Below are 14,843 nucleotides of genomic sequence, written 5' to 3'. Positions count from 1 at the left end.
GCTGTCTTCATGAACCACTGCAGTCTGTGATTTTTAAACAGTCACCCTTAGTTCTAGATTCTCCCATAAGTGGAAACATTTTCTCTATCAATATGCCTTAGGATTTTATATTTTTCAATCAAGTCACTCTTCTAAATTACAGCAGATACCAATCTGCTCAAAGTTTCTCATAATCTAACCTACTCATTCCAGGTATCAGTCAAGGATGCTTTCACTGAGCTGCTTTCAATGTAGTTATATCCTTCCTTAAATAAGGAGACCAATGTTGTGCACAGTGCTCCAGATGCAATCTCATCAGTGTGCTGTATAATTGAAGAATAGCCTCCACACTTTGTATTCAATTCCTGTCATAATAAATGACAAAATTCTATTAACTTTCCTAATTGCTTGTCGTTGCATACTAGCCTTTCGTGATTCATGGACAAGGCCACCCTTTACATCTTAGGGCTTTGCAATCTCACACCATTAAGATAATATGCATCGTTTTTATGTTTCCTGCCAAAATTGACAAGTTCAGTTTTCCAGGGTATATCTCATTCACCACATCTTTTGCCACTCACCTGGACTACCTACGACCCTCAGCAGTGTCCTTTTGTCCTTACTTTCCTATCTATTTTTGTATCATCAGCAAATTCGGCAACCGTATCTTCTGTCCCTTCAACCAAGTTGTTTCTATAAATTATTAACAGTTCAGGTCCCAGCATCAATCCTTGTTGCAAACCACTTATAATATCTTGCCAACTTGAAAAAGATACACTTATGGCTATTTTCTATTTCCTGCTGGTCAGTTAATATTCTGCCCATGTCAATATGCAACTCATACACAATGAGCTTTTTTTTCTACAATAAACACCATGAATTTTTATTTTATTTTATCCATCACTCTGCCTTAGTAATTGAACATTACTAACAAGGTTCAATGAGCAATACAGAAGGGCATAAACAGGACAGCCCGAAGCAGACCAAAAAGTAAGTGCCAAAGAAGTGAAGCCGCTATAGAGGACCACAGGTATGATAAACAGCAGAAGCAGCATGCAATAGGCAGAATTAAGCCATTCCCCAACAAATGGATGAAATAAAATTCTGCAGTCTTGTTGCATCCAAGTATGAATGGTGTTAGACAATTAAGTACTTAACTGAAACAGATTCACCATGAACATCAACACTTTTAATCATGGCAAAGCCTTGAACATCATTGTAAAAGACAAGGCTAAAGTGTTCGTATCGTTTCTCAGCCAGAAGTGCAGTGTGGATTGTCCATCTTGGCTTCCTCCTGAGGTTCATAGTTTCACAGAACCCAGAAGTGACATTGGGAGAGCATAGAAATGTCAGCATAAACTATGAAATGGGTGAAATAGGATACCAGCCTGTAATTTGTACAGAAGAGAGTCGGAAGGATTGTAGGATGATTCCTGGACTAGGTTATGGGCAATCTAACTTAGATATATAAAAATGTTTAAAAATAAAATGCATAACTTCAATATAGAAGTTATTTTTTGTTACAAAAGTTAATCTGCTGTTATAAACAAAACAATAAACTTTAAAATACAGAATAAATTAAGAAAATGTTCCATCCTTTTTAAAGAAAATCAAAGATTTGGAATACTAGACAAGCACTATTTTGTGGAAAGTATCCCTCATGCAGTTCTAAATATTAAACTAACTACTTCTATCAATGCCTATTACTGGTGTCACTTTCATGCATGTGCAGAGGGCTATCTTGCAATTGTCCATGTGTATTGGGATGCATCACTTTCAGTGAACATCTCTGGGGGAACAGCCACACAGCTCAGGTGGTGATTGAAAAATTGATTACAATTTTACAATCTGGTCTTCTCAATAGATCCTAGGATCTACTTTAATAGAATTATTTGATCTTGAGATATTTCTTTATGTCAGTTTACTTGATGAAGCCAACTTACAAGGAAGACTCCTTACAGAATGAAACGATTCTCCTTCATCATCAGTAATAGCAGGTTTATGGCAGGCACATGTTTGATACCAAAAGGTTTAATGGATTGTACCAATGCTTTAGGTTTCTCAATAGTGATGAAAGTTGCCATCTCCACCTTTAATACTGCTTGCTGTATGCTGCATAACATTGCCATTACCATGCAAAAAGCACAAGAAGATGAAGTCAATTAACCCACACTCAAGACCAAAGGAAAGTATAAATGTTAACTAGCAGGCTAACAATGCAAATTCTGATTGAGCTGTATATTTAAATGACAGAATCACTGAACCGTTATCGCACAGAAGGAGCTCATTCATCTCAACAGGATAAATGCGGGAAGGATGTTCCAGATGACGGTGGAGTCCAGAACCAAAGGTCACACCCTGGGATAAGCCATAGATCGAGTGAATCCATAGAAGAGTATAAAGGAAGTAGGAGTATACTTAAGAGGGAAATCAAGAGGGCAAAACAGGGACATGAGATAGCTTTGGCAAATAGAATTAAGGAGAATCCAAAGGGTTTTTACAAATATGTTAAGGACAAAAGGGTAACAAGGGAGAGAATAGGGCCCCTCAAAGATCAGCAAGGTGGCCTTTGTGTGGAGCCACAGAAAATGGGGGAAGATACTAAATGAATATTTTGCATCAGTATTTACTGTAGAAAAGGATATGGACGATATAGACTGTAGGGAAATAGATGGTGACATCTTGCAAAATGTCCAGATTACAGAGGAGGAAGTGCTAGATGTCTTGAAATAATTAAAAGTGGATAAATCCCCAGGGCCTGATCAGGTATACCCGAGAACTCTGTGGGAAACTAGAGAAGTGATTGCTGGCCTCTTGCTGAGATATTTGTATCATCGATAGTCACAGGTGAGGTGCTGGAAGACAGGAGGTTGGCAAACGTACTGCCACTGTTTAAGAAGGGCGGTAAAAACAAGCCAGGGAACTATAGACTGGTGAGCCTGACCTCGGTGGTGGGCAAGTTGTTGTTAAAGGGAATCCTGAAGGACAGGATGTACATGTATTTGGAAAGGCAAGGACTGATTAGAGATAGTCAACATGGCTTTGTGCATGGGAAATCATGTCTCACAAACTTGATTGAGTTTTTTGAAGAAGTAACAAAGAGGATTGATGAGGGCAGAGCAGTAGATGTGATCAATATGGATTTCAGTAAGGCATTCGACAAGGTTCCCCAAGGGAGAGTGATTAGCAAGGTTAGATCTCACGGAATACAAGGAGAACTAGCCATTTGGATACAGAACTGGCTCAAAGGTAGAAAACAGAGGGTGGTAGTGGAGGGTTGTTTTTCAGACTGGAGACCTGTGACCAGTGGAGTGCCACAAGGATCGGTGCTGGGCCCTCTACTTTTTGTCATTTACATAAATGATTTGGATGTGAGCATAAGAAGTACAGTTAGAAAGTTTGCAGATGACAGCAAAATTGGAGGTGTAGTGGACAGCGAAGAGGGTTACGTCAGATTACAACAGGATGTTGACCAGATGGGCCGATGGGCTGAGAAATGGCAGATGGAGTTTAATTCAGATAAATGCAAGGTGTTACATTTTAGGAAAGCAAATCTCAACAGGACACATACACTTAATGATAACATCCTTGGGAGTGTTGCTGAACAAAGAAACCTTGGAGTGCAGGTTCATAGTTCCTTGAAAGTGGAGTTGCAGGTAGATAGGATTGTGAAGAAGGCGTTTGGTATGCTTTCCTTTATAGGTCAGAGTATTGAGTACAGGAGTTGGGAGGTCATGTTGCGGCTGTACAGGACATTGATTAGGCTACTGTTGGAATATTGTGTGCAGTTCTAGTCTCCTTCCTATCTGAAAGATGTTGTGAAACTTGAAAGGGTTCAAAGAAGATTTACAAGGATGTTGCCAGGATTGGAGGATCTGAGCTACAGGGAGAGGCTGAACAGGCTGGAGCTGTTTTCCCTGGAGTGTCGGAGGCTGAGGGGTGACCTTATAGAGGCTTACAAAATTATGAGGGGCATGGATAGAATAAATAGGCAAAGTCGTTTCCCTGGGGTCAGGGAGTCCAGAACTAGAGGTCATTGCTTTAGGGTGAGAGGGGAAAGATATAAAAGAGACCTAAGAGGCAACCTTTTCATGCAGAGGGTGGTACACGTATGGAATGAGTTGCCAGAGGATGTGGAGGAGGCTGGTACAATTGCAACATTTAAGAGGCATTTGGATGGGTATATGAATAGGAAGGGTTTGGAGGGATATGGGCCAGGTGCTGGCAGGTGGGACTAGATTGGGTTGGGATATCTGGTCGGCATGGATGGGTTTCCACGCTGTACATTCTATGACTCTATGATTTAGGACTGAGATAAGGAGAAACATCTTTACCTACAGGTAAACATCTTTACCTGTAGACTTCTCTTCCACAGAAAGTGGCATATTATATGTTTTCAAGATGGAGATATAGTTCTTAAGGCTAAAGGAAGCAAAGGCTACAGAGAGAAAAGAGGAGGACAATGCTGATTTGGATGATCAGCCATGGCCATACAGAATAGCAGAACAGGCTCAAATGGCTGACTGACCTACTCCTGCTCCTATTTTTTATGTTCCTATGGTTTCACCACTTCACTGACTGAACAATTTACCAAGTGCATTCTGCCACCATCTCTCCATCAACCCTACACATTCTTTCTTTTTGATCTAATTCTCTCTTAAGAACTTTTATTGAATCTTCCTCCACAATACTTTCATACAGAGCAGTCTCGATCATAAGCACTTGATGAACAAAAATATTTCTCATCATGTCTCAATTTCTTCTTTTTATAATTGGTTTAATTCTGTGCCCACTGGTTCTCAGTCCTCCCTTCACTGGGAAGATTTTTCTTGTCTACCCTTACGATTTGGAACACCTCTATCAAGTGTGCTCTCTACCTTCTTTTCTACATTGAAAAAAGTCTCAACTTTTCCAGACTTCCTACCTAACTGAAGTCCCTTGTTCTTGAAATAATTCTTAAGAATCTCTCCTAAGAAGGCTTCTCCAAAGCCTTCACATCTTACCTAAAGTTCAGTGCCTAGAACTACTACAGCTGAGGCCAATGCAGTGTTTTATGCAAGTTTGTCCTAGCTTCCCTGTTCTAATAATCAATAACTATATTAACAAAGCCTAGGTTACAATATACTTAATGAATTGCTTTCTCAAGCTGTCACCTTATACATAAGTACATCCAGGTCCCTCTGTGCCTGTATCCACTTTAAGGTAATACCCTTTATTTTAAGAAAATAAAAATACAAAATACTGTAGATGGTGGAAATCTGAAATCCTTTTTTTTTTGGTTGTTTAGCAAATGAGATTGCCATCAAAATGGATCACCTTAAACTTTGAACACATCTGCCACTTCTCAGACCATTCCACCAACTCTCCATCTCTCTCTGAAGATCAGCACAAAGTCAGATTCTGGGGAAATTATGGTTTAACAACTTTAGTTGCAAACAGTAGAGCGCATGTCACAATTGTATACTGTCATTTCCAGGACCGTGTTGTACATAATGTTCTAAACATTTAAAATGAATGATTAAAACATTATAAATTTCAACAGGCTCCATCCAATGTACATATCAGACTGTTGGCAGAGCGGGTAAGGCTCACCATCAACTCCTGGAACATATTCTGTATGCCAACTTTTCTAATACTGCCACTTTACTCTTCACGTGACCTAAAAGTTTGTTTTCTCGTGTTGATAAGAGCCAGGCGAGAAGAAATAGAGCACACAGACGATATGCAGCGCGCCTCATGCTTATCTAACAGAGAACCAGAAATCCAACAAGTTCTTTACTCAACTGGAAATCGTGACAGAAGCTGGTCGGGCGTGACTGCGGGGGATCATCTACACGGCGAACAAAACATTCGTTCGAGCAGGAAGCCTCTCTCATTGTGGAAAGAAAGCACTTAAAAGAAGGCAGCTTTTTCCGATGTGTTATAATAGCCTGTTTGATTAATGTGAAACAGTTCGGCCTTGTGTAAACTACGGCGGAACATATGACCCTCACACAGTCATAGACTTAATCTCCTCCTGTTCGTTTCAAGATTGGTGTTCTTGACAAATAAAATCATAATATACAGTCAGCAACCCAGCAACTTGTGGTTGGAAATTAAAGTCTGTGAGGGAATCTGATGCCTAGTGGAACTGGTTTCTTTCTTTGGGAATGCACACTCGGGGAATTGAAAGCTCGCGCCTCCAAATAAACCTGTTGGTCTAAAGTCTGGCGTTGTATGATTTTTTTTTAACTTTGTACACCCCAGTCCCACACCGGCACCTCCAAATCAGGATAATTTATCATGAGATTAAAAAAAGATTACTGGGAAAATCATATAAACTATTTACAGCACCAGGACACATTGGTGGAAATTAAACAGCGTGAGTCCAGTTTGTGGTGTGTTTAGGATTGTGTAGCGTTGAGTGACAGTGTCTTCTGAGAACTCGATAAGGACAGACAGGGTCTTAACTCGGATTATATTTTAGTGTTTAGCCACATCAACTCGGAGCAGCTTCCGTTGAAGTGTTAGAGATAAGCAAAGTCCAATGCAGGCCTCAGTGGGGCCACCTCTGCACTTTCAAAGCTGATGAGTAGTTGATTGTCTTGAAGGTCTTGCAAATCCAAACAAAACTCCTCATCCCACCACTTGCAAACTTCTGGGGAGCGTGCTCACGGTTGAAACCCTGAGAATCATGGGGATCAGGCAGAGGCACTGCTGACCACTGAGCTGGCTGCTTGCACTCTGCCCGCGCCAATGGAACCAGGAAGGACTTACCCGAAGGCACTGCAAATGCAAAATATTCCACAAAGTAAAACCCAAAGTACAAATAGAAATTGCTGAGAAGACTTAGCAGGACCGGACAACATCTAGAAAAGGAGAAACAGGATTTACATTCCAGCTCGCTGAACTTCCAGCGAAAGCTCATCGACCTGGAAGGTTCCCCCTGAATGGCGATAACAATTGACAACTGTTACTTTCTCCTGAAGTTGTCATACTTTTAATTGAGCGTCCTCTAGATCTTAGCTTTTCTGTTTGATTTTGTTTTCCCTCCTGAATTTGGTGACTCATGCCGGTGATAAATCTCTGCATCATTCCCATATACAATTGAAGGCAGTGACTATCCTACCATTGGCAAAAAAAGACTGTCAACTCCAGTCTGTCTCAGTAGCGGCATATACTTCTGTCAGCTTCACTGCGTTCTGAAATACAACATATAGAGATACAACATTCTGCTGATTTGAATGAAAATCTCAAAGCAGCCTCGATGTCCAGAATTCTTAAACAATATCGAACGTAATGTTTGCTATCCCAGCGGCTAGTATGTAAACAGCTGACTTGCAAATGGAAGGGAATAGACTTGTTTGCCTCCAAAGGTGTTGAAAGCAGCACGCGCCCATCAGAATGAGGTTTGAGTCATCTGTTTGCGTTGCTGTGCAAAGCAGAAAGGTATTTATACAAAACTGTACATGTATAAAACAATCCTGCATCCAGACAATTGTGCACACCAAGGAGAACAAACTCAGCGTTTCCTCTCATTAGCATGACTCAGATGGAGAGGCTGGTGTTGCAGGGACTTGCAGGTGTCAGCCACATCTCTAACCCAGACTGCTGTGGCAACTCGAAAGAGTATTCTTCTTCTGATTGTGTTTTTGTGTTGACTGCTCACCAATGAGGGAGTGTAGTGGGGTGTGTGGATGGTGGCAGGGCTGAAGACATCCTCCCTAAGCACCCGGTATCAGTACGAGCAGGTCATCGCGCTACTTCTACACTGTTCTAACTTCGCAACCTTCCTCTGCCACACTGATTTCCTTCCTCCGTTTCTCTCACAAGCTACACCTCATGAGACCCAGTCACCGCCGACTGCTGCCAAATGACCGATAGCTTTGGCGCTATGGGTTGTACCTGAAATAATATCCTTGCCCTACTTTCTGTAGATTTATTGCAGTCATCGTGTTTGACTCACAAGTCAAAGATTTGGGAGCACAGACACGATCTTAAGTGTGTCTTTGCTGGCAAACGTACAATTGTAATGAATTGTAGCGGGCGTGGATACAATAATTCATAAAGGACAGACAGCAGGAAAGAGAGCTCACCAGCATGACAACGTTTTTGTAAAGTATGATGGGAAAACACGGCTGAGTCACGGGCATGCATAAATCTTTTTGCATCTAAAGTAAAACACTGCTATTGCTTACAATTAAATGTAAAAAAAAAAGTGCTGTCTGGAATTAACCGACATATCGAAAACAAATTACGTGGAATTTAATGTACTTTGGTGCTCCTGGTGTTCAAATGCCTCTGGTATGGTCGACACTTTCCAAGCATAGACTGGGACTACCACAGTGTTAAGGATTTAAATAGAGAGGAATTTGTTAGGTGTGTGCAAGAAAATTTTCTGATTCAGTATGTGGATGTGCCAATTGCAGAAGGTGCAAATCTTCACCTACTCTTGGGAAATAAGGCAAGTGACTGATGTTTCAGTGGAGGAACACTTTGGGGCCAGAGACCGCAATTCTATTGGTTTTAAAATCGCCATGGAAAAGGAGAGACAGAATCTTAAAAATTAAAGTTCTAAATTGGAGGAAGGCCAATTTTGACTGTATTAGGCATGAACTTTCAAAAGTTGATTGGATGTGGACATTCGCAGGTAAAGGGACTGTTGAAAAATGGGAAACCTTCAAAAATGAGATAGCAAGGGTCCAGAGACTACGTTTCGGTTAGAGTGAAATGCAACACTGGTAGGTTTAGGAATACTGGATGACTGGAGAAATGGAGGTTTTGGTCAAGAAAAAGAAAGAAGCATATGGCAGGTTTGGACAGCAGAGATTGAGTGAATCTACACAAAAGTATAAAGGCAATAGGAGTATACTTCAGAAAGAAACTGGGGGACAAAAGTGGGACATTAGATAGCTTTGGCAAATAGAGTTAAAGGGAATCCAAAGGGATTTTATAAATACATTAAGGACAAAAGAGTAACTAGGAAAAGAATAAGACCCCTCAAAGATCAGCAATGCAGCCTATGTGTGGAACTGCAGGAGATGGGGAAGATATTAAACAAATATTTTGCATCAGTATTTACTGTGGAGAAGGACATGGAAGATAGATGGTGACATCTTGAAAAATGTCCATGTTGTAGAGGAGGAGGTGCTGGATGTCTTAAAATACATAAAGGTGGATAAATCCCCAGGACCTGATCAACTGTCCCCTAGAAATTGGATGGAAGCTAGGGGAGTGATTGCTGGAGCCCTTGCTGAGATATTTGGATCATTGATAGTCACGGGTGAGGTGCAGGAAGACTGGAAACATGTGCCACAAGAAAAGTGGTATGGACAAGTCAGGGAACTATAGACCAGTGAGCCTGACATCAGTGATGGGCAAGTTATGGAGGAAATCCTGAGGGACAGGATTTATATACATTTGGAAAGGCATGGACTGATTAGGGATAGCCAACATGGCTTTGTGCATGGGAAATCACGTCTCACTAACTTGATTGAGTTTTTGAAGAAGTAACAAAGAAGATTGATGAGGGCAGAGCAGTGGACGTGATCTATATGGACTTCAGTAAGGCATTCGACAAGGTTCCTCATGGTAGACTGGTTAGCAAGGTTAGATCACATGGAATACTTGGAGAACGAGCCAACTGGACACAGAACTAGCTCAAAGGTAGAAGACAGAGGATGGCAGTGAAGGGTTGCTTTTCAGACTGGATGCCTGTGACCAGTGGTGTGCCACAAGGATCAGTGCTGGGTCCACTGCATTTTGTAATTTACATAAATGATTTGGATGTGAACATAGGAGATATATTTAGTAGGTTTGCAGATGACACCAAAATTGGAGGTGTAGTAGACAGCAAAGAAGGTTACCTCAGAGTACAATGGGATCGTGATCAGATGGGCCAGTGGCCGAAGAGTGGCAGATGGAGTTTAATTTAGATAAATGCGAGGTGTTGCATTTTGGGAAAGCAAATCAGAGCAGGACTTATAATACTTAATGGTAAGGTCCTAGAGAGTGTTGCTGAACAAAGAGATCTTGGAGTGCAGGTTCATAGCTCCTTGAAAGTGGAGTTGTAGGTAGATAGGATAGTGAAGAAGGCGTTTGGTATGCTTTCCTTTATTGGTCAGAGCATTGAATACAAGAGTTGGGAGGTCATGTTGCGGTTGTACAGGACATTGGTTAGGCCACTTTTGGAATATTGTGTGCAATTCTGGTCTTCCTCCTATAGGAAGGATGCTGTTAAACTTGAAAGGGTTCAGAAAAGATTTACAAAGATGCTGCCAGGGCTGGAGGGTTTGAGCTATAGGGAGAGGCTGAATAGGCTGGAGTTATTTTTGATGAAGCTATGGAAGCTGAGGGGTGACCTTATGGAAGTTTATAAAGTCATGAGGGGCATGGATAGGGTAAATCGATTAGATTAGATTCCCTGCAGTCCAATAAGTCCACACCGACAATCCAAAGAGTAACCCACCCCTGTCTGACTAATGCACCTAACACCATGGACAATTTAGCATGGCCAATTCATCTGCCCTGCACATCTTTGGATTGTGGGAGGAAACTCGAGCACCCGGAGGAAACCCACTCAGAGACAGGGAGAATGTGCAAATTCTACACAGACAGTTGCCTGAGGCTGGAATCGAACCTAGGATCCTGGTGCTGTGAGGTAGCAGTGCTAACCACTGAGCCACCATGCTGGGAAGGTCTTTTCCCTGGGGTGGGAGAGTTCAAAACCCTAGGGCATTGGTTTAGGATGTGAGGGAAAATTTTAAAAGGGACCTAAGGGGCAATTTCTTCATGCGGATGGTGGTACGTGTAAGGAATGAGCTGCCAGGGGAGATTGGTACAGTTACAACATTTAAAAGGCATTGATGGGTATATGAATAGGAAGGGTTTAGAGGGCTAAGTGCTTCCAAATGGGACTAGATTAACTTTGGATATCTGGTCGGCATGGACAAGTTGAACTGAAAGGTCTGTCTCATGCTGTACATCTCTATGACTCTATGACTTCAATTTGATGTAACTAATTACAAGATTTACTCATTTGAGTATCAGATGTCGCATAATGATGTAGAGCTCTGCAACACAGAAAATGGCCGTTAGGCACATCGCGTCTGCACTTGTCAAAAGCAACAACCGAATTATTCCAATTCCATTTCCAACACTTGGCCTATAACCTTGAATGCCTTGGTATCACACATGTACCTCGAAATACCTCCAGGAAGATTCAGGGCGAAGTTCCATACTCCCAAATTCAGACACCTTCCACGTTATCACTGCTATTGACAAAAAAAACCTTTTGACTTTGGCAGCGTCTGTGGAGAGTCAGCATTTCGGGTCCAGTGGCCCTTCTTCAGAACTGGCATTGCGGCTTGTGAGACCAGCCGCCTGTAGTTTCTCTGAGCTCTCAGGATGTCTCTTCACCTTCGCCAGGATCTGGACTGAGGAACATTCCCAACTGATGAGGAGAGAGGTTAGACTGGAACTCACTTTGAGACTCAATGAAAAGATATGACTCCACCTGCTTATAAGTAATCTTAAGAAAGTGGTGTAGGTACATTTAATTAGAAATGCAAATAGCTGGGGAGGAGGTAGCTATTACTGTACCAAAACGGAGTAAACACTATTTAACCATCTCACTGCTCGCTCTCCGTCGAATATTTGAGGAGAAAGTGAGGTCTGCAGATGCTGGAGATCAGAGCTGAAAATGTGTTGCTGGAAAAGCGCAGCAGGTCAGGCAGCATCCAGGGAACAGGAGAATCGACGTTTCGGGCATAAGCCTGAAGAAGGGCTTATGCCCGAAACGTCGATTCTCCTGTTCCCTGGATGCTGCCTGACCTGCTGCGCTTTTCCAGCAACACATTTTCAGCTCCGTCGAATATTGTAAACCCCATTTGGAGACAAGTACACAAGTTCAGCTGCGTATTGCACGTTATCCAATTATTTTCTTAGTGTTTGCAATATTGGATGCAATCCATAAAACTTATTTTCGCTTCCAAATAATATCAATTTGGCGTCAAGTTGCCATAATTGCAGCATGTAGAAATTTTACCATCGTAATTGTAGACCTGTTCTATTTAAATGTCTTATTTTCAACCTGAAGCGTTAACATGTTTTCACCCACAAAGAAATGCACTTTTACAGCCAATTCGGTGAGAATTTTCCTTTCCTGGTTGTTCAGGATGTTTAGGATCAACAGCGCCTTCACGTCACGTGATGAATGGATCAACTTTCGTGGTTCGGCACCTCCTCCCGTATATAATCCACAAATTGCCATGTCCACTTGACACTCATTGAACTGACCCCAGAATTGCAGCAGCCTCCTTTTCAGGGCGGACTGGATCCGAGTACCAGCTCCTGGATTATCACTTGAGCGGCGTTTGCAGAATTCCTATTGACTCCCAAGTCATTGAAAGGCGACCTTATTATGTTCCGCGGTTCGATCGACACTAAAAGAATAAAGCTGTGAGAAGCAGCGAATATTGAGAAAGGAGACGGATTGGCAGAGCAACGGGAGACCACGTTCATTTGGATCCCGGCATTCCCCCACGGTGACATGTGGAAGAAGTGGGGTTTCGCGCTGTTGATGTGGCTGTGGACAGAATTTTCTAATGCAGCGGGTGAGAGGGCTCTTTGTAAACTAACCTGGCAATGTTGTTTAATGTTATATTGAGTGGCAAGAGATTCAAATCGAAGATTTGATGCACAATTCACCTTAAATCGTAGGACATTCAAACTTTTCATAATGCAAATTTGAGGTAGTTCTGCTAATTAATGAAAACATTGTGCAATAATTACATACTCCATGTGGTATTACATTTCGTTCGAAACTTAACTCTTGAGTGTCAGATACACTGACGCAAAAGGTGCTTTGTTGAGATTATAAAAATTGACAATGTGAGGTGTCCACTGTATTCAGATGCAAGGAGTCCAACCCAGAACTTGGTAAACCCCATTGAACAAAAATAATGCTACTTTATCCCTAACAACTAGGCAGACTGCACCTTCTCGTTGTTTGAAGCAGCTTGACAATCGAGCTTCAAATCACTTGTGTCCTGGTTACTTCGAGTTACGTCAGATTAGCTTTTTTCTAATTAAGCTGTTACACAGCGCTGGAGCAGGTGGGACTTCAACCCGCGCCTCCTCGGCCAGAGGGAGGGACATATCACTGTGCTACAAGAGTCCCACGGTAAGATCAGTAAAAAGAAGTTTAAAACAACCCGTTCAGAGACTTACATACCTTTCTGGAATAGGTGGGACTTGAACCCAGGCCTCTAGTTCAGAGGTAGAGACACTACCACTGCACCACTAAAACCCGAGGCTGAGAGCCTTAGGCTCTAACAAATGACAGGAATCTGGTGTGTCTTTATAATGCCGGTGATTCGCTTTGAATTCCCTGTTCAGTGAGATACAAAAAATCGTTAATCGTTGAAGAACTGTGCACTTCAATGGAATTTCTGTATTAATCTGTGGTTTACAATGGGTTATTGCCCAGCAGTATCTCACGGATAATCCTGCTCTGGGTCCTACTGACTGTACTGCCATGCCCCATTTAAGCCGAAAGCTTGTGGAAAAGTCGAACAGCAATTCGGTATAAACTTCATTTATATTAAAAATAAATACGCTAGCTGCTGATTCGTTTTATACTGTGGGGCTTTTTTAGGCAGTCCACCGTGAAACGATTCACCCAAGAATATAATCTGGTGAATTGTACTGTGAACTGACAGCTGTCAGTGCAAAAGCCCCTCCCTCAGTAGCTCAGCTTTTAACACCGCTCGGTAAATTCCCAAGTAAGCTGCTAGGAAATGGAGATGGGCCGATCGGCCGGGGAAGGGGCTGTGGAGATTTCTGGGAAGTAAAAGAAGGAACATCAGGTGACCGAAGTCCCATTCTTTACTCAAAGCCAGCAAAATCGACTTTCCAAACGGATGGTGGAACTAGCTGCCAAGATCAGCTGCCCATCCAGGATATTCTTCCCAATCTGGGCAGCAGCATTGCGGATTGAAGTCACAATTCATAATAACTCTTCTCTCCGGGACCCCAATGAACATCGAAGAAGAATATTCAGTAGGATAAACAAACCGAAGTTCTATCATTATGAAGAGGGGTTAGACAGACAGGCAGATAGGTAGATGAATAGATGAATGTGAAACAAATCGAGGAATTGTGAGCTGTGACAATCCGACACGGAAGTAGAGTTGACACCTGAGACAGACATGACCTTATACAGTGGAGGGGCAAGTTTGAGGGGCTGAACGGCCGATTGTTATTTCTTCTGGAGCACAATGGGTTCCCCAGTCACATTCCCACCTAAATACCTCCAGTCAGGGGCAAACCAATTACTCAAGCTATGTAGGGTATCCAACTCATAAAGGCCGAATCCTTGAGTAATATCATTCCCAGAGTTCCGGATTGTTAAACTATATCTCGATTTTATATACCTGGATCCGGCATCTCTCGCTTGAAATCATAATTGTTGCACCTAATTTGGGCTCCGAAAGGAAGGGAACCAAAACAAAATAATTTGATTTAAAACCGTCCATTTTCACATTTATTCCTAGAGAAGGAAATTGAAAAGTGCCCCGGGGCGGATTACCGTTATTTAGGCTTTATAGTCACTGCAGTTCCCTGGTAGCTAATTAAAGGTGAGCGGTGGGTAAATGGTGCGAGGGGGTTGTGGATTGGAGGAAGGTGGGTTGGATCGCTGAAGTCTGCTGTCAACACGGATTGTTTCCTTGAAGTAGCTCATGACAGATGGGCAGGGGACGCGGTAGTAGTTGCTGATCAGAGGAAATCTGTTGGACAATAAGTGCAAGTTCCCTCTAACAGACTTTCTAACGAGGTGAATCTCTAAGTACTTTAAACTGAAATTAGCTCTGCATTTGCATCCA

The 14,843-nt window shown here is 42.2% G+C and overlaps 1 protein-coding gene across 3 annotated transcripts in view; it reads left to right on the top strand.

Moving 5' to 3' along the window:
- Positions 1-12,238: 12,238 nt before the first annotated feature.
- Positions 12,239-14,843, top strand: part of kdr (kinase insert domain receptor (a type III receptor tyrosine kinase)) — a 71,518-nt gene continuing 68,913 nt past the window's right edge. For 2 of the 3 annotated variants that reach the window (XM_043690792.2, XM_087988180.1), the window contains exon 1: positions 12,240-12,572. Coding sequence is in view for 1 of the 3 variants with exons in the window: in XM_043690775.2 (XP_043546710.2) it covers positions 12,509-12,572 (64 nt within the window). In the remaining 2 variants the exon portion in view is untranslated. Of the gene's footprint in view, positions 12,573-14,843 lie in introns of all 3 variants that reach the window. The other variant, XM_043690775.2, reaches the window with a different exon arrangement.

The sequence above is a fragment of the Chiloscyllium plagiosum genome, unplaced genomic scaffold, assembly GCF_037043375.1.
Source record: "Chiloscyllium plagiosum isolate Xiang-an unplaced genomic scaffold, Cpla_swu_hap1 HiC_scaffold_1, whole genome shotgun sequence".
In the NCBI taxonomy this organism is placed as follows: domain Eukaryota; kingdom Metazoa; phylum Chordata; class Chondrichthyes; order Orectolobiformes; family Hemiscylliidae; genus Chiloscyllium; species Chiloscyllium plagiosum.
The sequence above is the reverse complement of the archived record's forward strand: the minus strand, read 5'-3'. Positions and strand labels throughout refer to the sequence as shown.